General features: G+C 42.6%; 1 protein-coding gene across 1 annotated transcript in view; it reads right to left on the reverse strand.

Annotated features, from left to right (window-relative positions):
* The window catches only part of GAD2 (glutamate decarboxylase 2), a 164,180-nt gene that overhangs the window by 60,561 nt on the left and 79,530 nt on the right, over positions 1–24,089 (reverse strand). Inside the window, exon 8 of the mRNA XM_030189918.1 lies at positions 18,440–18,519. Coding sequence (XP_030045778.1) covers positions 18,440–18,519 — 80 coding nt within the window. The remainder of the gene's footprint in view (positions 1–18,439; positions 18,520–24,089) is intronic.

Raw genomic sequence — 24,089 nt, forward strand, 5'->3', positions numbered from 1 at the left:
CATTTATCTTTAAAATCAAGCATGGTACCAAAAAATTGGAGGGTGGCCAATGTAACGCTGATTCTTTAAAAGGGTTCCAGAGGTGATCCGTAAAATTATAGACCAGTGAGCCTCACTTCAGTGCCAGGCAAAATGGTAGAGACTATTATAAAGAACAAAATTACAGAGCATATACAGTGGTGGAAATAAGTATTTGATCCCTTGCTGATTTTGTAAGTTTGCCCACTGACAAAGACATGAGCAGCCCATAATTGAAGGGTAGGTTATTGGTAACAGTGAGAGATAGCACATCACAAATTAAATCCGGAAAATCACATTGTGGAAAGTATATGAATTTATTTGCATTCTGCAGAGGGAAATAAGTATTTGATCCCCCACCAACCAGTAAGAGATCTGGCCCCTACAGACCAGGTAGATGCTCCAAATCAACTCGTTACCTGCATGACAGACAGCTGTCGGCAATGGTCACCTGTATGAAAGACACCTGTCCACAGACTCAGTGAATCAGTCAGACTCTAACCTCTACAAAATGGCCAAGAGCAAGGAGCTGTCTAAGGATGTCAGGGACAAGATCATACACCTGCACAAGGCTGGAATGGGCTACAAAACCATCAGTAAGACGCTGGGCGAGAAGGAGACAACTGTTGGTGCCATAGTAAGAAAATGGAAGAAGTACAAAATGACTGTCAATCGACAAAGATCTGGGGCTCCACGCAAAATCTCACCTCGTGGGGTATCCTTGATCATGAGGAAGGTTAGAAATCAGCCTACAACTACAAGGGGGGAACTTGTCAATGATCTCAAGGCAGCTGGGACCACTGTCACCACGAAAACCATTGGTAACACATTACGACATAACGGATTGCAATCCTGCAGTGCCCGCAAGGTCCCCCTGCTCCGGAAGGCACATGTGACGGCCCGTCTGAAGTTTGCCAGTGAACACCTGGATGATGCCGAGAGTGATTGGGAGAAGGTGCTGTGGTCAGATGAGACAAAAATTGAGCTCTTTGGCATGAACTCAACTCGCCGTGTTTGGAGGAAGAGAAATGCTGCCTATGACCCAAAGAACACCGTCCCCACTGTCAAGCATGGAGGTGGAAATGTTATGTTTTGGGGGTGTTTCTCTGCTAAGGGCACAGGACTACTTCACCGCATCAATGGGAGAATGGATGGGGCCATGTACCGTACAATTCTGAGTGACAACCTCCTTCCCTCCGCCAGGGCCTTAAAAATGGGTCGTGGCTGGGTCTTCCAGCACGACAATGACCCAAAACATACAGCCAAGGCAACAAAGGAGTGGCTCAGGAAGAAGCACATTAGGGTCATGGAGTGGCCTAGCCAGTCACCAGACCTTAATCCCATTGAAAACTTATGGAGGGAGCTGAAGCTGCGAGTTGCCAAGCGACAGCCCAGAACTCTTAATGATTTAGAGATGATCTGCAAAGAGGAGTGGACCAAAATTCCTCCTGACATGTGTGTAAACCTCATCATCAACTACAGAAGACGTCTGACCGCTGTGCTTGCCAACAAGGGTTTTGCCACCAAGTATTAGGTCTTGTTTGCCAGAGGGATTAAATACTTATTTCCCTCTGCAGAATGCAAATAAATTCATATACTTTCCACAATGTGATTTTCCGGATTTAATTTGTGATGTGCTATCTCTCACTGTTACCAATAACCTACCCTTCAATTATGGGCTGCTCATGTCTTTGTCAGTGGGCAAACTTACAAAATCAGCAAGGGATCAAATACTTATTTCCACCACTGTACATAAGCATGGATTAATGAGACAAAGCCAACATGGATTTAGTGAAGGGAAATTATGCCTCACCAATCTACTACATTTCTTTGAAGGGATGAATAAGCATGTAGATAAAGGTGAGCTGGTCAATATTGTGTATCTGGATTTTCAAAAGGCATTTGACAAAGTACCTCATAAAAGATTCCAGAGGAAATTGGAGAGTCATGGGATAGGAGGTAGTGTTCTATTGTGGATTAAAAACTGGTTAATAGATAGAAAACAGAGAGTAGGTTTAAATGGTCAGTATTCTCAATGGAGAAGAGTAGATAGTGGGATATCCCAGGGGTCTGTGCTAGGACCACTGCTTTTTAACATATTAATTTATTTATTAGGATTTATTTACCGCCTTTTTGAAGAAATTCACTGAAGGCAGTGTACAACAAGAACAAGTCAAACATAAGCAATAGACAATTACAGTAGTAAAAATATTCAAACAATACAAAGTATGGCATAGTATGCTACATTACAATGCTAACAATACACAATAAAACATGTTAATAGACAGCATAGGGTGTAAGTTAAGATGGAACATATAGATAGATGAGATAGAGTAACAGGAGTAAGAAAATAAGGGACTATTTAAACAGAGAAGCAAATGAGGTCAGAAAGGTGATTGAACATTATCTTGGCTAGGATAGAAGTAGATGAACATGTCCTGCTATAATATATGCAGCCAGTATCATTTACTTCTTCCATTAAAAGTATGGTTGAAGAGGCAAGCTTTCACCTGCTTCCTGAAACAGAGATAGTCTTGTGCTATGTGAAGCTTTCAGTGCATTCCAGAGCACAGGCTCACTTGCGGGTATCACATCGTTTGATGTTCTTTGGAGAGAGTGTGGTAAGGGAAACTCCTTGGGAGGACCTTAATGACCTTGAAGGTGTGTAGAGGGAGATCATGTTCTTCAAGTACTCTGGGCCATTTCCTTGAAGATCAATCAGAGAGTTTTAAATTTGGCTCTGTATTGTACTGGTAGCCAGTGAAGTTTATGCAAAAATGGTGAAATGTGATCATATTGCTTACAACCTTCTATTAGTCTTGCTGCAACATTCTGAATCAATTGGAGCTGGTGTAAACCCTTTGTAGCCAGACCAGTGTAGAGTGCATTACAATAATCCAGTCTTGATGTTATTATGGCATGCACAACTGAGACAAGGCTTGCCTTCTCAATGTATGGAGACAGGCAGCGTAGTTGTTGCAAGTGATAGATGCTGCCCTTGAAGGTTGTTTGGATTTGGGGGATCAGAGTCAGTGTTGAATCGAGCTGTATTCTAAGGTTCCTGACTTGTGATTTGAAGGGGAGTTCATATTTCCCCAAAGAGATTCTGATGTCAGGTATGTCCCCACTTGTATTAGGGACCCACAGAAGCTTAGTTTTACTTGGGTTCAGGCAAGGTTTATTGTTTTTAGCCCATTCTTGAATTGATGTTAGACAGGTAGTCAGTTTATACAGGACTGTGGGTAAGTCAGGTTCAATGGTTATGAGCAGCTGCACTTCATCCGAGTGTCCATTGACCGAATCAGCTTGGCTAGTGGCTTGAGGTAGATATTGAATAGAATAGGTGCCAGTATCGATCCTTGTGGTACCCCACAGGACAGTGCATATGGTGGTAATGAGGTGTTGCCGAACACTGTGGACTACTGCCTGATAGATAGGATCTGAACCAGGCAAGTACTGTTCCACTTATACCTGTTTCTGCCAGTCATGCCAGCATAATATCATGGTCTATAGTGACAAAAGCTGCTGACAAATCTAGCAGTATTAACATGAAGGCAAATACCTTGTCACAGTTTCTGTGAAGATCATCTAGTAGGGATACAAGGACTGCTGCTGTTCCATAACCAGGTCTGAATTAGATTGACATGGATCTAACCAGTTTCTCTCTTCTAGCAAATCACTGAGTTGATCATAGACTGTTTGTTCTATAAGTTTCCCTAAAAATGGGATGTTGGATACTGGCTGGTAATTTTCAAGTTTGTCCTGGTCAAGGTTGTTCTTCTTTAGCAAAGGATGCACTACTGCCCTTTTTAATGCTGTTGGTAGTTGTTCATTAGAAAGAGAGGTGTTCACGATTTTTGTGGTGCCTTCTATGAGGCCATTACTTATTATTTTTTTTATTTGTTACATTTGTATCCCACATTTTCCCACCTATTTGTAGGCTCAATGTGGCTTACATAGTACCGGAGAGACCTCTGCAGGTTCCGGTGTGAACAAATACAGGGTGATGTTGTGGTAAGATCAAAGTTCATGTGGCACAGCCACATTAGGGAATCTGAGAACGGAAGAGTTGTGTTATGTCCATTACATGCTTTAGTTTGGTTGTGTTGCAGAGATTAGGCATTTAAGTTGGATTGGTAGAGTATGCCTTTTTAAACAGATTGGTTTTTAGTGATTTCCGGAATTTTAGGTGGTCATACGTCATTTTCAAGGCTTTTGGTAATGTGTTCCACAGTTGTGTGGTTATGTAGGAAAAACTAGATGCTTAAGTTGTTATGTATTTAAGTCCTTTGCAGCTTGGGTAGTGCAGATTTAGATAAGATCGTGTTGATTCGGATGTATTTCTAATTGGTAAGTCGATCAAGTCTGTCATATAACTCAGGGCTTCTGATTTGTGAACCAGGGTGCAGATTTTGAAGGTGATGAGTTCTTTGATTGGGAGCCAGTGTAGTTTTTTGCAGAGGGTTTTGCGCTTTCAAATTGCGTTTTACCAACTATAAGCCTAGCTGCCGTGTTTTGAGTGGTCTGAAGTTTCTTTAAGGTTTGTTCTTTACATCCCGTATAAATTCCATTGCAGTAATCTAAGTGGCTTAGTATCATTGATTGTATCAGGTTGCGAAATGTTTCCCTCGGGAAGAATTGCTTCACGCGTTTGAGTTTCCACATTGAGTGGAACATTTTCTTTGTTGTGGATGCCACTTGGCTCTCTAGTGTTAAGTTACGGTCCATTGTAACGCCGAGGATTTTCAAGCTGTCTGAGATAGGAAGGGTGTGATCTGGGGTGTTGATACTTGTGGGGATGTCCGCGCTGTGTTGCATGCTGCACTATGTTTGATGGGCAGGGGTCGAGGGAGCAGGTAATTGGTTGAAAATTTCTTAGAATTTTTTCAAGGCCCTACTCTGTTATTGGGTTAAAAGCGTCCCATATGTCTGTGTCAGGAGGGGGTGAGTTTGTGCACTCTAGGTTAGCTGACTAGAGACTGGGTGGGACTGCCTGTAAATCCAGGTGGAGACTTAAATTTGTTGGCAAGGTATGCAGAAAAATCATTGCAGTTTAGTGACTGGACAAGCTGGTTCAGTTGTAGGGGTTTTAGTAGGCTGGCTACTATGCTGAACAGTTGCTTGGTTGAATTGACAGATTGAACGAAATATTGTTTTCTGACTGCTGTTAAGGCTTGGCGGTATTTTGTCATGTGATTCCTACAGTTTAGCCTGTCCTCATCCAAGCGAGATTTATACCATCTCCTTTCCAGTTTCTGTCCTTTGCGCTTAAGGGTCCGAAGTTCTGGAGAAACCCAAGGTGAGCATTTGTGAGTGGGACATAGGACCTTTTTTAGTGGTGCCGTTTTTTTCTAAGGTCTTAGCTAGGTGTGTATTCAAATATCAACCTGTTCTGACACTGTAGCTCTCTTTTCATCAATATGTGGATATCAAAGCCTCTAGGAAATTCTCAGCACTCAGCTTTTTCTTGTTTCTGATCTCCTTCCAAACTCTGGGAGGTGCCATTTGTTCCAAGTGGTCACTCAGAGAAAACTTAATTAGAAAGTGGTCCGTCCTTCATAGTGGTGTTATCTCAATACTACTATTCTGGGATATCAACCCCTTTGTAGAATACCAAGTCTAATATGTGGCCCTTTTCATGGGTTGGAGAATTGATCACCTGTGTGAATCCAAGTGCTATCATCATGTCCAGGAAGACAGCTCTTGGTGGTATCTGGGGGTTTCAATGTGTAGATTGAAATCTCCCATGATCACCATCTTAGGATAATTCAGGCTCACTTGTGTAATCAGATCAAGGATTTATAAATGATCTAGAGATGGGAATAACTAGTGAGGTAATTAAATTTGCCGATGACACAAAGTCATTAAATCACAGAAGGATTGTGAAAAATTGCAAGAAGACCTTACAAGACTGGGAGACTGGGCATCCAAATGGCAGATGACTTTTAATGTGAGCAAGTGCAAAGTGATGCATTTGGGAAAGAAGAACCTAAACTATAGTTACTTGATGCAAAGTTCCACATTAGGAATCACCACCCAGAAAATGGATCTAGGTGTAATCATTGATGACACGTTGAAACCCTCTGCTGAATGTGCAGCGGCGGGCAAGAATGCAAATAGAATGTTAGGAATTATTAGGAAAGAAATTTAAAACAAAACTGAGAATGTAATAATGCCTTTCAGGCTTATTTTCAAAAGAGAAGGGCGCCTATCTTTAGACACAAATTGGGAGATGGGCGTCCTTCTCCCAGGTTCGCCCAAATCGGCATAATCGAAAGCCGATTTTGGGTGTCCTCAACTGCTTTCTGTCGCGGGGATGATCAAAGTTCCCGGGGGCGTGTCATAGGTGTAGCGAAGGCAGGACTTGGGCGTGTCTAACACATGGGCGTCCTTGACCCATAATGGAAAAAAGAAGGGCATCCCTGATGAGCACTTGGCCGACTTTACTTGGTCCTTTTTTTTCTTACGACCAAGCCTCAAAAAGGTGCCCGAACAACTGACCAGATTACCACCGGAGGGAACTGGGGATGACCTCCCCTTACTCCCCCAATGGTCACTAACCCCCTCCCACCCTCAAAAAACAACTTAAAAATATTTTGTGCCAGCTTCAAATGTCATACTCAGGTCCCTCGCAGCAGTATGCAGGTCCCTGGAGCAGTTTTAGTGGGTGCAGTGCACTTCAGGCAGGCGGACCCAGGCCCACACCCCCCACCTGTTATACTTGTGGTGATAAATGTGAGCCCTTCAAAACACACCAGAAACCTACTGTACCCACATCTAGGTGCCCCCCTTCACCTGTAAGGGCTATGATCAGTGGTGTGCTGGAGCCGGCTCGCACCGGCTCGCAAGAGCCGCTTGTTAAATTTTGACAGCTCTTGCGAGCCGGTTGTTGTTGGGGGCGAGCCGACTCCATTGCGGGAGGTAAGCATGGCAGGAGGGCGCCATCACTGGCCATGCTTACCTCCCCTGCCGCTCTGAAGCATGTACAACCATGTCCTTCGCCCCCCTCCGTCTTTTTTTAATTACCTCCGTCGAAGCGCTGCCATTTAAAGCCCTGCTGCGTGCTGGCTGGCCGTCTCCAGGCTTCCCCTGCTTGATTCGGATGATGTTCGTGCCTTAGTCCCGCCTTCATTCTGACGTCATTTCCTTTTTTCGCGAAGGCGGGACTAAGGCACGAACATCATCCGAATCAAGCAGGGGAAGCCTGGAGACGGCCAGCCAGCACGCAGCAGGGCTTTAAATGGCAGCACTTCGATGGAGGTAATTAAAAAAAGACGGAGGGGAGCGAGAGGGGAGGATGGGAGCGAAGGACATCTTTGGACATGCTTCAGAGCGGCAGGGGACGGAGGAGAATCGCTGGATGGGTAGAGGGGGGCAGGGAAGAGACCTGCTGGGCATGGGTGGGTAGAGGGGGGCAGGGAAGAGACTTGCTGGGCATGGGTGGGCAGAGGGGGGCAGGGGAGAGAATTGCTGGGCATGGATGGGCAGAGGGAGTCAGGGGAGAAAACTGCTGGGCATGGATGGGCAGAGGGGGGCAGGAGAGAGAATTGCTGGCCATGGATGGGCAGAAGGAGGCAGGGGAGAGATTTGCTGGCCATGGATGGGCAGAGGGAGGCAGGGGAGAGAATTGCTGGGCATGGATGGGCAGAGGGAGGCAGGGGAGAGATTTGCTGGCCATGGATGGGCAGGGGAGAGAATTGCTGGGCATGGATGAGCAGAGGGGGGCAGGGGAGAGAATTGCTGGGCATGGATGGGCAGAGGGAGGCAGGGGAGAGAATTGCAGGGCATGGATGGGCAGGGGAGAGAATTGCTGGGCATGGATGGGCAGAGGGGGCAGGGGAGAGAACTGCTGGGCATGGATGGGCAGAGGGAAGCAGGGGAGAGAATTGCTGGGCAGAGGGGGCAGGGGAGAGAAGAGAATTGCTGGGTATGGATGGATAGAGAGGGGCAGTAGAGAGAGGAGAGTTTCAGGACATGGATGGCGGGGAGAGCAAGAGAAATTCTGGACATGGATGGAGGGGAGGGAAGGGAGAGAGAAGAAATGCTGGACATGGAGGGAAGATAGAGGAAGGAGATTAGATGAGGGAAAAGGAAGTGAGGAGAGAAACTGCACATGGATGGAGAAAATAAGCAGAAGCTGTATCCACTGAACAGTCAAGTATTCGGAGGACCAGAAATGAAGAAGAAAGGAGGAAAGAAAAGAAATAAAAGGAAAGGAAGCCCTGGAAACGGAATCAAGGGAACAGATAGAGAGCAGCAGAATCAGATACTGGACCAGCATGATCAGAGAAACAAAGTCACCAGACAACAAAGGTAGAAAAAAAATAATTTTATTTTCATTATAGTGTTTGGAATATGTCCACTTTGAGAATCAGGTGCTGAACGTTAAAAGTTTATGTTTATTTACTTATTTATGGCATTTTATCCCATATTAAACATGAATTAGATTGGAACCTGGGATCATTTAATTTTTTTTTCCTGGAGAGAGTAATGTGTTGGCCGCTGCCCCCCACCCCCCCCGGGTATAGCCAGCTCTGCAAATTTTTTTTGGGGGGGGCGCAGAGGTGGACGGGGGGGGGGGGCGCAGGGGTGGACGGGGGGGCACAGAGGTGGATGGGGAGGGGCGCCGAGGTGGACGTGGGGGGGGGGGGGGCGCCGAGGTGGACCAGGGAGAGAGCCTGTTGTTAAAAATTTACCAGCACACCACTGGCTATGATAGTGGTGTACAGTTGTGGAGAGTGGGTTTTGGGGGGGCTCAGCACACAAGGTAAGGGAGCTATACACCTGGGAGCTTTTTCTGAAGTCCACTGCAGTGCCCCCTAGGGTGCCTGGTTGATGTCCTGGCATGTCAGGGGGACCAGTGCACTACAAATGCTGGCTCCTCCCACGACCAAATGGCTTGAATTTGGTCATTTTTTAGATGGGCGTCCTTGGTTTCCATTATTGCCAAAAATCAGAAACGACCAAGTCTAAGGACGACCATCTCTAAGGTTGACCTAATTTCAGGATTTGGGCGTCCCCGACCGTATTATTGAAATGAAAGATGGACGGGTTTCCCCGCCCCTTCACAGGGCCATCCTGCGAGGATGTCCCCAGGAAAACTTGGGCGTCCCTTTCGATTATGCCCCTCTTTATATCCTCCATTGTGAGACTACACCTCGAATGCTGTGTGCAATTCTGGTCACCGCATGTCAAAAAAGATATAGTGGAATTAGAAAAGGTATAGAGAAGGGTGACGAAAATGATGAAGAGGATGGAATGAATTCCCTATGAGGAAAGGCTAAAGCATCTAGGACTCTTTAGCCTGGAGAAGAGCTGGCTAAGGGGAGATATGATAGAGGTTTATAAAATACTGAGTGGAATGGAACAGGTAGATGTGAATCACTTGTTTACTCTTTCCAAAAATGCTAGGACTGGGGGGCACGCAAAGAAGCTACTGAGTAGTAAATTTGTATGAATCATAGAAAATATTTCTTCACTCAATGAGTAATTGAACTCTGGAATTTGTTGCCAGAGAATGTGGTAAAAGCAGTTAGCTTAGCAGGGTTTAAAAAAGGTTTGGATAATTTCCTAAAAGTCCATGAGCCTTTATTAAGATGGATTTGGGAAAATTCACTACATATTCTAGGATAAGCAGCATAAAATCTGTTTTGCTGATCTGAGATCTTGCCAGGTACTTGTGACCTGGATTGGCCTCTGTTAGAAACAGGATACTGGGCTTGATGGACCTTTGGTCTGTCCCAGTATGGCAATGCTTATGTTCTTGTTTCTATGCAAAGGCCTGTTAAAACAAATGTTTTATATTTCTTCCTAAAACTCATAATATTAGTCATAGTACACAATTCTCTTGGTAGCACTTTCTACATTAGTGGTCTGGCAACAGAAAACATACACTCTCAAATTGTTGACAATCTCACCAGCTTTACAGATGGAACATACAAATAATTCTTCCCTTCAGATGGCAACATTTATGAGTTTTATGACTATTTAATTTGCACATTTCCAGATCTAAATCTCTTCTGCCCAGATTGCTGGCAATGGTTTCAGGGTGGAAGTTTAAATACTTTTTTTTTTTTTACTGGCCGGAGGACAGTGTTTGCATAATTTTCATATCCTTTCAAAACAGCGGTATGTATTGATTATGCATAAGATCCTACTGATTACAGGCTAGTTATTTGTCAAGAGCTAGAATAGCTTTATTTTTTTTTTTTATTTTATTTTATTTATTTACATCAATTTATATACCGTATCTTATTGCTACTGCAAGACAGAACGGTTTACAATTTATAAAAAAAAAAAAAAAGCAGTACAATAAGTACAAATTGGACAAACATTAGAACTCCAATCATTACAGGAAAGCACAGCAAACCCAACAAACTAGCTACATAAGATGAAAACAATATAACTCATGATTAATACACAGGAGAACACTGCAGATACAAAATTAAATACATAATATAATCTACACAGACAGATAATACAGTTTTGACTTAGTATATATTACAGATGCCCATTTATAACCTTTCTTCCATTATTCTAAATTCTGATCTACATACTCGATAAAGTAGAAGGTTTTCAAAAGTTTCCGAAAATGAAAGTAAGATTTCTCAAGTCTGATCTCTTTTGGAAGGCCATTCCAAAGAGAGGGAGACAGATAGAAAAAAGCCGAATTCCGTGTAGATTCCCATCTAGCCCTAGCAAGAGGAGGAATCACTAACCTGTTATCTGTCAGGGATCTAAGGGTTCGTGTGGCAGTGTAAGGAATAGTTAGATTTGACAGATAGTCAGGATTTAGTGTATAAAAGGCCTTATGGGTCAAGACTAAGGCTTTAAACTTAACTCTTGCTTCAACTGGAAGCCAATGCAGTTGATGTAGCAAAGGTGTTACTCTGTCATCCCTCCGGGCCCTACAAATCATACGTGCTGCAGTATTCTGTATTCTTTGTAATCGCTTCAAGCTAGCTTGGGTGATCCCTGAATATATGATATTACAGTAGTCTAAGCGTGAGGTAATATAAGCAGATGTCAACGTTTTAAGGGAATCCTTACTAATTGAATTCCTAACTGACCGAAGTCTCCTAAGATGGAAAAAAGATTTTTTCACTACATCAGATATTTGTTCCTCGAAAGTCAGAGCAGAATCAATTATAACCCCAAGGTATCTAAAAGATTTAACTGTAGGGATATTCTTGCCAAATAGCATAGGTACCACTGCTGGACATGTGCCCTGTCCTACTATCCAAGATGTTATAGTCTTATCTGGATTTAATACTAATTGATATGTTGTGAGCCAGTCTGCCACTTTATCCAGACAAATTTGTAGTGGTGTAAGATCCATATTAGATGGTTTAACATAATGTATAAGAAGGAAATCGTCCGCATAAGAATAAAAACTAATACCCATTGTTTGAATGAGAAGTGCCAAGGGACTGACATATAGATTAAACAGTAATGGGGACAGGACCGATCCCTGTGGAACCCCACATGGTAAGTTGTATTCTGTAGAGGACGATTGCTGCTGAACTACTTTAAATGACCGTTCGGTAAGAAAAGATATAAACCATTTCATAATTGTCCCTGAAATGCCAATCTCACATGGAGGGGCATAATCGACCAGAAACGCCTATCTCCATGGGCGTTAATCTCCGAGAACGGGTCCGTGAAGGGGCGGAGTGAACCGTATTTATTAAAAAAAATAGACGCCCATGCTTTATTCGCCAAGGTGTGAGCTGGGCGTTTTTGCTTTTCACCGATAATGGAAAATGAAATCGCCCAGCTCAAAAACGAATAAATGCAAGGCATTTGTTCGTGGGAGGGGCCAGGATTCATAGTGCACTGGTCCCCCTCACATGCCAGGACACCAACCGGGCACCCTAGGGGGCACTTTTACAAAAACAAAAAAAAAGGTAAAAGAGCTCCCAGGTGCATAGCACCCTTCCCTTGGGTGTTGAGCCCCCCAAATCCCCCTCAAAACCCACTGCCCACAAGTCTACACCAGTACTATAGCCCTAAGCGGTGAAGGGGGGCACCTACATGTGGGTACAGGGGGTTTGGGGGGGGGTTGGACGACTAGTAGCATTAAGCAGCACAATTGTAACAGGTAGGGGGGGGATGGGCCTGGGTCCACCTGCCTGACGTCCACTGCACCCCCTAACAACTGTTCCAGGGACCTGCATACTGCTGCTTGGGAGGAGGGTATGACATTTGAGGGTGAAAGTAAAAAGTTGTGAAACATCATTTGTTGTGGTGGGAGGGGGTTAGTGACCACTGGGGGAGTCAGGGGAGGTCATCCCCGACTCCCTCTGGGGGTCATCTGGTCATTTAGGGCACTTTTTGGGGCCTTATTCGTCAAAAAACAGGGTCCAGGAAAAGTGCCCTAAATTCTAGCTACAAACGCATCCATTATCGGCGAAGGGCGCCCATCTCTGTTCGGGTGATAACCACGCCCCAGTTCCGCCTTCACCACACCTCCGACACTCCCCCGTCAACTTTGTCCGCATCCGCGACGGAGTGCAGTTGAAAGCGTCCAAAGTTCGGCTTTCGATTATGCCGCTTTATTTGTTTTTGTGAGAAGAACGCCCATCTCCCGATTTAGGTCGGAACTTGGGCGTTATTCTCGTTCGATTATAAGCAGGCTAGTCTATCAAGAAGTAGTTTATGATTAATTAAATCAAAAGCTGCAGATAGATCCAGTGAAACAACCAAGGCAATATAGCCATGTTCTAGTTTTGCATGAATCTCACTTAACATTGAAGTCAGGATAGTCTCTGTGCTATGGCCTTTCCTAAAGCCCGATTGTCTAGGATGTAGCAAATTTTTAGAATCTCTTTTCAACCCAAAGGTGACAGGTTCAATGCTGCCTTGTGCATGACTGGAACAAAATTAATGCTGAGATCTCTAATTGGATCAGTGCACTATTTTTGGACAGCAGGAGAAAAGGTGCCTACCTGTGCATACCAGCTGAAAAAAAGCTCTGATAATAATAGCTTCTGGCTGGTTAAATAACCTTAAGCCATCTAAGTGCTAATATTCAGGCCGTGATAGCAGGCTATCGTGGCTGAATATTACTGCTTAGCGGCTAGTCTGGTCACCAGCTATGTTGTGTGACAAAGAGGGGCATTTTCGAAAGGGACGTCCAAGTTGCGATTTGGACGTCCTTGCAAAACGGCGAAATCCAGGGGCGGGGAAACCCATATTTTCGAAACAAGATAGACGTCCATCTTTCGTTTCGAAAATATCATCAGGGATGTCCAAATCCTTAAATTTGGATGTCCCTACATTTGGACGTCCCAAGACATGGACGTTTCTAACTTTCGGCGATTTTTGAAACCAAAGACGTCCATGTCAAAAACGTCCTAATACAAGCCATTTGGGCGTGGGAGGAGCCAGCATTTGTAGTGCACTGGTCCCCCTGACATGCCATGACACCAACTTGGCACCCTAGGGGGCACTGCAGTGGACTTCATAAAATGCTCCCAGGAACACAGCTCCCTTACCTTGTGTGCGGAGCCCCCCCAAACCCCCCACCCTCGACTGTACACCACTACCGTAGCTCTTATGGGTGAAGGGGGGCACCTAGATGTGGGTACAGTTGGATTGTGGTGGGTTTTGGAGGGCTCGCTGTTTCCTCCACAAATGTAACAGGTAGGGGGGTGTGGGCCTGGGTCAGCCTGTCTGAAGTGCATTGCAGTACCCATTAAAACTGCTCCCAGGACCTGCATGTGCTGTCATGGACCTGAGTATGACATCTGAGGCTGACATATTTTTAAAGATTTTTTTTGAGGGTGGGAGGAGGTTAGTGACCAATGGGGGAGTAACGGGAGGTCATCCCCGATTCTCTCCGGTGGTCATTTGTTCATTTCAGGCAACTTTTTGTGCCTTGGTCGTAATAAAAACAGGCATGGGTGAAAACATCCAAGTATTCGTCAGGGACGTCCTTGTTTTATTCGATTATGGGACAAGGATGTACAAGGCATGCCCAAGTCCAGCCTTCGCTACGCTTCTGACACGCCCCTTGAAATTTGGCCGTCCTTGCGATGGAGTGTAGTTGGAGATGTCCTAAATTGGGTTACGATTATACCGATTTGGACATTCCTGGGAGAAGGATGTCCATCTTCCAATTTATGTCGAAAGATGGGCATCCTTCTCTTTCGAAAATGAGCTGCATAGCTAGTTAGCACCAATATTCAACAGCTGACCTGCTCAGTTTAGTGGCCAGATAGACCTGCATAAATAGGTCTATCTTTGGCCTCCATAACTTAGCTGGTCAGTTGATGAATATCGGCTTAACCGGCTATGTTCATAGTGGCCAAACCCCCCAGTCACCTGCATTGAATTTCTGAGTTCACCACTGACTGAAGGAGTTAGACAGGCTGCCTCCTGTGATCCGAATATCAGCCACAATATGATTAGTATGAATATTAGTGTTATAATGATGATCATTCTTCAACTGAATGGCACATTTTCAGATTAGTTCCCCCCCCCCCCGTGATTTGGGTCCCTCCAAGGATTTAAGACTCATGGGGGTAGTGCCACAGTAGGTAAGAACTTTCCAAGCAGAGTGGTAATATTATTATTATTATTCATGGCTCATAACACACAAAAAAAGATTTGTCTGGTATCACCAAAGAATGTGAGATTCACCCAGAAGCACAGGAATTATCTGGGTATCATCATAAAATACAGCTTGAACCCAGCAAAACTGGTTTTTTGTAAGTTCACTGTTGTGAAATCTGAAATGTCAAGGTTTTGTAGAAATTTGTCCAGTCTTGGCACAACACTACCCAAGGCTCTAACAACAATAGGGACAACCTGACATAGCTTGTACAGAGTCTCACCATTTCCATTGTCAGGTCTTGATACTTTGTTAATTGTTCCAATTCTTTGTCTATTTTCAACTACCATGATATCAGGTGCATTATGTTCCAAATTTCAGTCTGTTTAAATTAAAAAGTCCCATAAAATCTTGACTTTTTCATTGGATCATTGGATCTCGTTGTGATGTTACTTATGGTCAGTCTGGGTGATTTTACTGTATCCAGTAAGTTAGAGGTCGACGGCTTCATTTTTTCATTACATAGTCTACGTTTGCTATTGTTTGAAATTAGGGCTGCATTTCAATTACAATTTTTATCGTGCGATTAAAGTTGGGTTATAGCTAGCTGTCTATTGGGGGGGGGGGGGGGGGGGCATAGGGATAGACTAGGGGGTACGTATTTCCACTCCCTCCCCTCCTCACATTAGATAATCATACGTTTGCTGGTGGGATGCTGAAACCAGTTGAATAAATCCTCTGCCAAAGTCTTCCCCTTCCTCCTTGTGCTGCCTCAAGAGTGAGGAAGTCAGCGGGGTGCCTCCAGCCACTGATTCTAGCACTCCCCGAGCATGCTCAGTTCATAGTCCTGAGGCAGTACAAGGAGGAAGGGGCAACTCAGGCAGCAGATTTCTTTGGCTGGCAGGGGCTTCAGCTACTCTACCAGCCACTGAACAGGTACTGCAGCTTTGGCAGGTGCCTTCACCTATTCTCTCCCTTTCTCCTATGTGCCCCCCTTGCCTTTACTCATTCTCTTCCTCTCTCATATGTGTCCCCCTGTGCCTTCATCCATTTTCTCTCTCTCTCTCTCTCTTGTGTCCCCTGTGCATTCACCCATTCTCTCTCTCTCTCTCTCTCTCTCTCATTTACCTCCTGTTCCTTCACTCATTCTTTCTCTGTCATATGTGCCCTTATGTCTTCACCTTGCAGTAGCAACATATTAAAATGTTGTCTCTGCCTACACCGAGCCTTTCCTTCTGACTTGTCCTGCCCCTTCTGAAAACAGGAAGTTGGATCAGAAAGGGGTGGGGCAAGTTAAAGGGCAGTTAAGTATTGTGATTAATTTTTTTTAATCACAATTAATAATGCATTAATTGTGACATCAAACGTGATTAACGTGCAGCCATAGTTGAAATATGTTGAATAATCACTTTCATGCAGGTAGCTTGAAAAAATTGTTCCTTTCATCTCCTTCTTAAGGGTACCCTGCCACCATCATTGCCAGTTCCTGGTGTTTTCCATGTTATTCTTGATTTCACTAAGGTAATGTCCATGTAAGGTCTTGTTTTTCCATTTAGCCAAATGAGTTTCCAGTTGTCAGTTCTCTGCCACCTTGATGACGTTCTCCCTGCATACTATGATTAACATTTTCTCACTGCTGGTCCTCAAGAAATCATTCAGTCCTCATTTTAATTCCTCAGCAGTGTGTCTAACTTGGAGCCAACACTGACCAACATTTTTAAATGATAACTAGAGCTGGTCAATGTCATTTCAGGGGTGCAAAGCATGCTGCATAGTCATCAGTTTTTGAGTTTCTCTAATTCTAGCTGAGTCCAGTTATAATTCCAGCTGTGTATCTTACTGGAATGGTCCAGGTGGTTATGGCCCTGAAAGTGTTTCCACAATCTATTTTTCAGTGTAAGACTTTCTGGACCCTCTTTAGATATTCCAATGTTGCTTTACCTTTAACTGCTTTATGAAAGATGTTATCCGATTCTAAAATTCTTCCTGCCCAATCTTCAAAAGGGTTTAACCTGGAAGAGAGGCTCCTGCCCAATTAATTAATTAAATACATTTATAACCCACCTATCCAACCATCTAGTAGAGGTACAATAAAACACTTATAAAATGCACAAACAGTAGAACAAACACAAAAGCAGCAAACACCCAGAAAACCTCAAAACCCACCCATCAGCCAAACGCCTTACAAAACAATCAGGTTTCTAACTGCTTCTTGAACTGGGATATAGATGCTAGTTGGCTCATGGCCAAAGGTAAAGAATTCCACAAACAGGGGCCAGCAACTACAAAAACACGGCAACAAATTTCTTTCAAATGCACCCGATGATACGGAGATAAGGAACAACCAGCAAATTCAGGTCATGAGACTGGAATGCCCTTGAAGACAATAGGACTGCAAACAGTGCACTAGAGCCAAGGAAGCAACACCTTGACACACCTGAAACACCAATAATAGAAGTTTAAACTCAATACGCTGCACCACAGTTAAACTCTGCTGAGCAACCCGGCACCTGATATTCAGCGGCACTTAACCGGTTAGTGCTGCTGAATATTGCCGTTAACTGGCCATTCCTCTTCAACAAGGCCTACAATGAGAAACTACAGTCTCAATAAGTCACCTCACCAACCCACTCAATTACGAACGCTTATCTTCCACAACTACCCTAATCACTCTCTTCCTTCGTCTTGTTCCCTTCCTAATAGCTACACATTACTAACTGTATCTGATCTGATATCCTGAAATGACAATGTTAACAAATCTATGTAAACCACATTGAGCCTGCAAATAGGTGGGGAATGTGGGATACAAATGCAATAAATAAATATCCTAACCAGTAATGTTAGGGGTAGGCTGGGGGGCAGTGTGGGTGGCGTGATCTTCAGTCTATTAACCTGCTAAGTAACCACATAAAGTTAGGACAGCAAAAAGGCTGTCAACTTTATTCACTAATATTAAGCGGGCACCGGTATGAATATTGGCCGATGCCCGGTTAATTTCTAGATGACCACTGGTACCTGGATATTCAATGTTGGGAGCCACACGTGTCCCGGTACTGAATATATGGAGTCAGGTAAGCCCGTGGCTGTGAACTTCTCTGATGCCGCATACCGTCATGAGAATATCAGGCCCTACAATACTTGAAACTGCTGTCTATGGTCAAATATTTTATCAGTTTCCCATTTCCAGAGTGTACCCCCCCCCCCCCCCCAGAAAGCAGTATGATGAGTTGTCAACAGTTTGATCATGGGTGAGGAGAGGCCAAGCAGAAAGTAATACCTACTGAAATTAAATGATCATGATGAAGAATGGCACAATTAGTAAGTTTTCACTGGGCCTTCAGGATTGAGAAAAATGTAGTTCTTTATTTATAATGGAGACCCGACACGGTCCGTGTTTCGGCGTACAAACGCCTGCATCAGGGGTCAAGGGACTCCTATAGGTCAGCAAGATAATAAGTTGACAAAGATGTGGAATGAACAATCAGGTTATATTACCCCAGGATTTTCAGCCTGCTTCTCTCCTTTGGACACACAGTCCACCACAAGTCCATAGGTTTAGCCAGTATCTTCCAGGGGAATCTCTCTTCTTCTGCTGCCAGCTCCGTGTCGGGTCTCCATTATAAATAAAGAACTACATTTTTCTCAATCCTGAAGGCCCAGTGTTTGCTTTGTTTGGTTGTTCTTGTATACTGTATTCCCTCTCTTTTGTGACAATTAGTAAGTTTGCAAGGTAGCTAGATTGCATTGAATTGAAGTTAAACATTTAAATAGAATCATTAGAATTTTGAGTTTAACTGTCCTACACATCAGTAACCAGTAGATTTTTCCAGACCTGCAAAGTATTCTGTGTGCGGAATCCAAACGTACCTTTCATCACATTTGATCAGAATCACACTGTCAGTTCCAATTCCCAAAGCGGCTGCTCCCTTCTTTACAGAAAAGTGACTCTGAAAAAGGATGTTGGAATTATTCACATGGCTGATTTTTACTTTCTCTCTGAAGGACTTATAAAATCTTGAATTAAGTAGCATATTTTGTCAAAAAATATATATGAACACTCTTAGTGGTAGAAAGATACTTAATACTGTTATTGCCATCATTAATAATAATTATTATGATAACAATTTCATGTAAGTTTTATTTAGAAAATGCAGGAAATAATGCAAACTTTGGGTAACATGAATAGACCAGAACAGAAAGTAAAAACATTGCAGGTAGTTATCTGAAGAAGGTGATCTTGAAAACTCATGAAAACATAATCTTTGGAAAATTCATATATTGGACCAATTAAAAGTGTCACAACCTACAAAGAGTTCATTTAGATCACAAAAAAAAAGACAGAGTTTGTGCTTCTTGAGTTCTGGACATTAAACAGCTGAAACCCCATTTTACTTCCAATGTCTGGGTACATTCTTTAGCTCCAGAAATGTGACTATTGGCATAAGTGTAACGACTGTGTTAACTAAGAGTCTGATTGAAATTTTTCATATGAACACATAAGCAGATGATTTTAATTTAACTCAAAATGGTCAATATTCAATGAAAAGAAAAACTTATTGGCTGAAACTAAGTAGACTGACAGATGATGTATCCACTTAAGTCAAACTTGTAAATATGTGCTCTTAAACTTAAGTGGGCATGTTATTCAGGTGAGTTAGAAGAGATTTTTATATGGCCCTACTTATCACGATATTTAGCACTATCCAATTTACCTTAGGCCCTGCTGTTGATCCTCTCAAGCTTAAGCAAATGCATTTTAACCAATGAGTTTTTTCATTAAAATTTACCTGCGCTCTGTTTCTGTGAAGAATAATTTTATAAAAAGTCACCTATGTGGAATCAACTCATGTGCAGGCTTTTTGCATTTTGCCCTACTTCTGCCTGGAGTTTAAATGTAACCTACAGAGTATCCCAATGCCTTTTAATTTTTTGATACTAGGGGGAGGTCAGCAAATAGGGAAAGATGAAGTAGCAATTTTAGTGCACGATAATCATTAGCATATGCTAAATGCTAGAGACACCTATAGGAATATATGGGCATTTCTAGCGTTTAGCGCCGCATATTTTTAATGCACACTAAAAATGCTAGCGCACCTTTGTAAAAGGTCCACTCAGTTAGCTACCATACCCTCTCTGTTTACTTGGCCACTGTGTCATGATGAACAGTTGAACAGCAGAGGGGACACCTTGACCTGTAGGGCTGTGGGATGGAAGTAATTTCTGATTTGTTAGGTTTTTGAACTAGGGCTACATTCCTAAATGTATTCTTAAAACTTCACTAAACTTCTAAGTTTAGGAAACTAAATGGTGGATGGCAAAAGAGGTGAATTTAGGACAGGGAAAAAAAAGAGCTTAGCACTGATTTTCAATGCTAGACACCTAAATCAGGGGCCCAATAGGACCTGCAGCATGTAGCGCATGCTAATTCCACTAGTGATTTGTAGTAGTAGTAGTGAATACTAAGCTTTACTAGAAAGACTCCTTAGGCTCATAGATCTAGGCAAATAAATGGCAGGCCTACATTAAGGAGCATACACTTTAAGCGCCTACATTTAGGAGATTTTTTTTATAGTAGAAAATGCAGAATCTTATATTTGACTGAAAATAGGGGTCAAACAGACATCTGATGTGGAGCTCAGCTTTTTTTTTTTTTTAATACCAGGCCTTCACTGTTTTCATATGGTTAATCTTGACTTATGAATCTAATCATTCACAGAATGCACATTATTAGAGCACTATGGAATAGGATAACTGGTTCTTTTTGGATTTTTTTTTATAACACATTTCCTTTTTTTCCTCATAGGAAAAGCAATTTGATTACCTGTGACAGCTGCTTTCAGTAGACAGCAGTCTTGATAAGGCACACAAGTGAATGCTGTCATTCAATGGCACCAGGATGGAAATGCTCTCCCAAAGCTCAGAGCTTTAGTGTAAAGTTCTGAGCATGCATTGCCTTTCCCATGTGCAGCTCTTCAGCTCCTCAGTTTGTTCCAAAGCGCTAAATGATTAGATGACTCTTGGAGACGTGGGTGGAATTGTGTGTTATATCAGGGCTGCTGAGAGGGGGGCAGAGGGAGGCAAACTTCCCCGGGCCTGGCCTCCAAGGGGGGCCCAGGACTGGCAAACTTCTTCCAGGTCTGTCTCTCTCCTACTCCTGTGTGCGTTAATGCAATCATTCGGGTCCTGGTACACAGAAACAGGAGCACTCAGACACAGAAAGTAAGAGAGTGGGCAGCCCAAACGTTTGCGTGTGGGGTGAAATGAGTGTGTGTGTGTGGGGAGGGGGGGTGCAGTGCCACGGCAGCACAGGTGGGGGGGGGGGGTCTTGCCCTGGGCCCGGCTGTGTCCCTAACCCTAACCCTAACCCTGTGTCTCTTGGCAGCCCTGTGTTATATCAATCCTGCTGTCTATGGAAAACATCTATTACAGGTATGCAAGATTGCTTTTTCCATCATCAAGCAGGATTGAATCAAGCACACAAGTGAAGTTGGGGAGTAGCCTGTTGGATAGAGCACCAGACTGACATAGGAAAAGCCAGATCAAATTCTGCTGCTGCTCCTTAGAATCTTGGGCAAATCACTTAACCTTCCATTGGCTCAGGTACAAACTTTGGGGTATGTTTATTAAGGTTGTTAGGTATTGCAGTTAACGTGGATTTTAGCTCATGTTAACTACAAATCTAATGCTATTCTTTTTGGGGGAATGTTTTATGCAGGTCATGTGCTAATGTAGTCAGCACAAGTAAATGTCAGTACATTAACATGGGAGCAGTTAGCTGCTACTGAAAAGGTGTGAGCTAAATCCAAAAATATAATAAATAAGTGAGTGACTCCCAAGCCTGAGGCTACTCTGTTTCATATTGCCTTAGACTTTTTAGCAGCCTACGAAGTCTATTGTGCAATATGTTTACTGATAAGACAGATAAGCCAACACTACTTAACTGAAGCTACTGATTGTCTTCTGCTGAAGTTTGGTTGGAGGGAGGTTGGTACTATGATAAATGTGTACCCAGAGAATAGCTAATGAAATTAAAGTGTAGTCAGTAAAGATTGTAGTCACTTCCCACTATCTGGAAGGAATTTATTATTTTACCTGGACTCTACAGAGAGGATACAATGCCAGGATCAGCGACTTGGAACATAGTGAAAGACAAATCTGTTTATTAGACTAAGGAGATACCACTGTTTTAGAGTGACAAGTTTGTGCTTACATTGGTTTAAAGGAAACATGGTCATTGATTTTGATGCAATTATTCTAGATAGGAACTGTTTCATTTGGTAATAATTATTCTACCAGTTTGGTTGCAGTGCTCATAAGAGAACATGTAGGAGCTGAATTCAGTCATAGAAATTAAAAATACAGAATAGTGATCTCTAATGCTGTTTCACTGTTCTTTTAAGTGTGATTGACACCTTTTCTTTCTCTTTTTGTTCACAAGGGCATGTGCCCACTTGGAATGGATATTCTCATGAAAGGGAGAGGTTCACAACCAGGCAAAGGTACCTGGCTGAGCTTTAGGAGGCTGAAAATTCTGGCCTCAGGTTTGCAGGCATCTTCATTGGTTGAAACAAGATGAGTGCCACATTCATCAGCCTTTAGCAGAGTAGCAAGTAGATGGATTTAATGAATTGAAAGGCAGCTTAAAAGCAGTGAATACAACTGCTAGGAAGAGCTTCATTCCTGAAGGATATAATAAATGGGAGTATCTTCCCTGAGAATGATAGAGCAAGGCCTGCAATTTATTTTAGAAGTGTGATTAGAAGATTTCATTAATTCTGGAGAAACCAATATAGATTATTGTTGGTCATTGAATGGGTTAGTACTAGGGAACAAGACAGCCACTCTGAGGGCCCCTATATACTGTAGATGAGAAGTGAAAAATATTAGATCTTGACCCCCCTGTCCTGGTAAAGAGGAAAAGGGGTATATATAAATGCTGCAAAAATTAATAATTATGCATAAAACATATTTAGAAAGCATATGAAGGAAAAAGACCTTATCAGTCTGTGGTACTTAAGCATTTTTTGCAAACATAGCACCTCACAGACAATAAACTTATCAGAGATCAAAAACCCTCCAAAAATCCAATCATACAACTTTATTCAAATCTCTGTCAACATTTTGTGTTTTTGCACTTTTTCTTTTCAATATTTTTAAAATGTTTCAATGTTCTACTTAATCACATCATAAAAAAGCACACATCTTTTATTCAAAATTCCAAGGACGTCCTGTTTCGCATTAAGCTTCTTCAGGGGAGCTAGGTGTGCTTGAAATCCAGCATATAATCAAACTCCATCACTTCTCACTCTCTGGAGCTTTCTTATGTGCTTTCAGTCTCACAATTCCATTTCTAGCCTTCCTTCTTTCACTAATATACCTGAAAAAAAAATTTGTCTCCCTTCCTTGCATTTCTAGCCATTTGCTCTGCCGCCTCTGCTTTCGCTAGATGTATCTCCCTCTTGGCTTTTTTCAGTTTCTCCTGGTATTCTTTTCTGTGTTCCTCTTCTTGAGTTTTCAGTGTATTTAATGAATGCTGCCTCTTTTGCCTTTATTTTCTCAGCCACTTGTTTGGAGAACCATTTTGGTTTCCTTTTCTTCTTGCTTTTATTTACTCACCTTATGTAAATATCGGTATCCATTTTAATATCTCCTTTCAGATTGATCATTGTCTTTCCACTTCTATGTCTTCCCCTCCCATCAGCTCTTTCTTCAGGTATGCCCCATTTTGTTAAAGTCAGTATGTTTGAAATCCAGGACTTTGAATTTTTTTTTTTTTAATTTCTTTATTAGTTTTTAACAAACATAATAGTTTATGATTGATAACACACAAATCACACAATATAGCAAGAAGAAAACAAAAATAAACTTAATTACTCCATTAATTTTTAAACCATCGACCACAACAGTAAGAAACGGATCCAAGAAATAGGAAACTTTCTCTACTTCCTATTAAACATTTAAATCAAAAAAGCTGTATCTTTCCCAAGTGGTTTACTCCAGCCTGTCATACAGTGTTACATAAGTGACTAAACTTGTACTTTTACTTCTTCTCTACATACTAGAAAATCCTCCAACTGTTTCGGGTCAAAAAATTGATATTGTTTAAGTTGAAATTTTACTCTGCAAATGCAGGGAAATTTCAGAAGAAAATCGGCCCCAATGGCTACCACCCTAGGCCGTAGCAATAAAAAGGCCTTACGTCTCCTCTGTGTTTCCCTGGATAAGTCAGGGAAAACTCTAATCTTTGAACCCAAAAACATAGTATCCAAGTGTCTTAAGGAAAGTCTGAGTACTGCGTCCCTATCCATTTCCAATGCAAAAGTTACAAGCAATGTAATTCTTTGTGTTATAACCTCAAGAGAGGATTCTAGGAATGTAGTGAGATCCATTGCTCCCTGAGTTTGTAAATTTTCTGATTTTTTAACATCAGGTTGAATGTAAAAAGCTCGAGTTATAGGTGGCAATGAATTCTCCTGCATTCCCAGGATCTCAACCAAATATTTCTTCGCCATTTGAG

The sequence above is a fragment of the Microcaecilia unicolor genome, chromosome 1 (genome assembly GCF_901765095.1).
Source record: "Microcaecilia unicolor chromosome 1, aMicUni1.1, whole genome shotgun sequence".
Classification (NCBI taxonomy): Eukaryota; Metazoa; Chordata; class Amphibia; order Gymnophiona; family Siphonopidae; genus Microcaecilia; species Microcaecilia unicolor.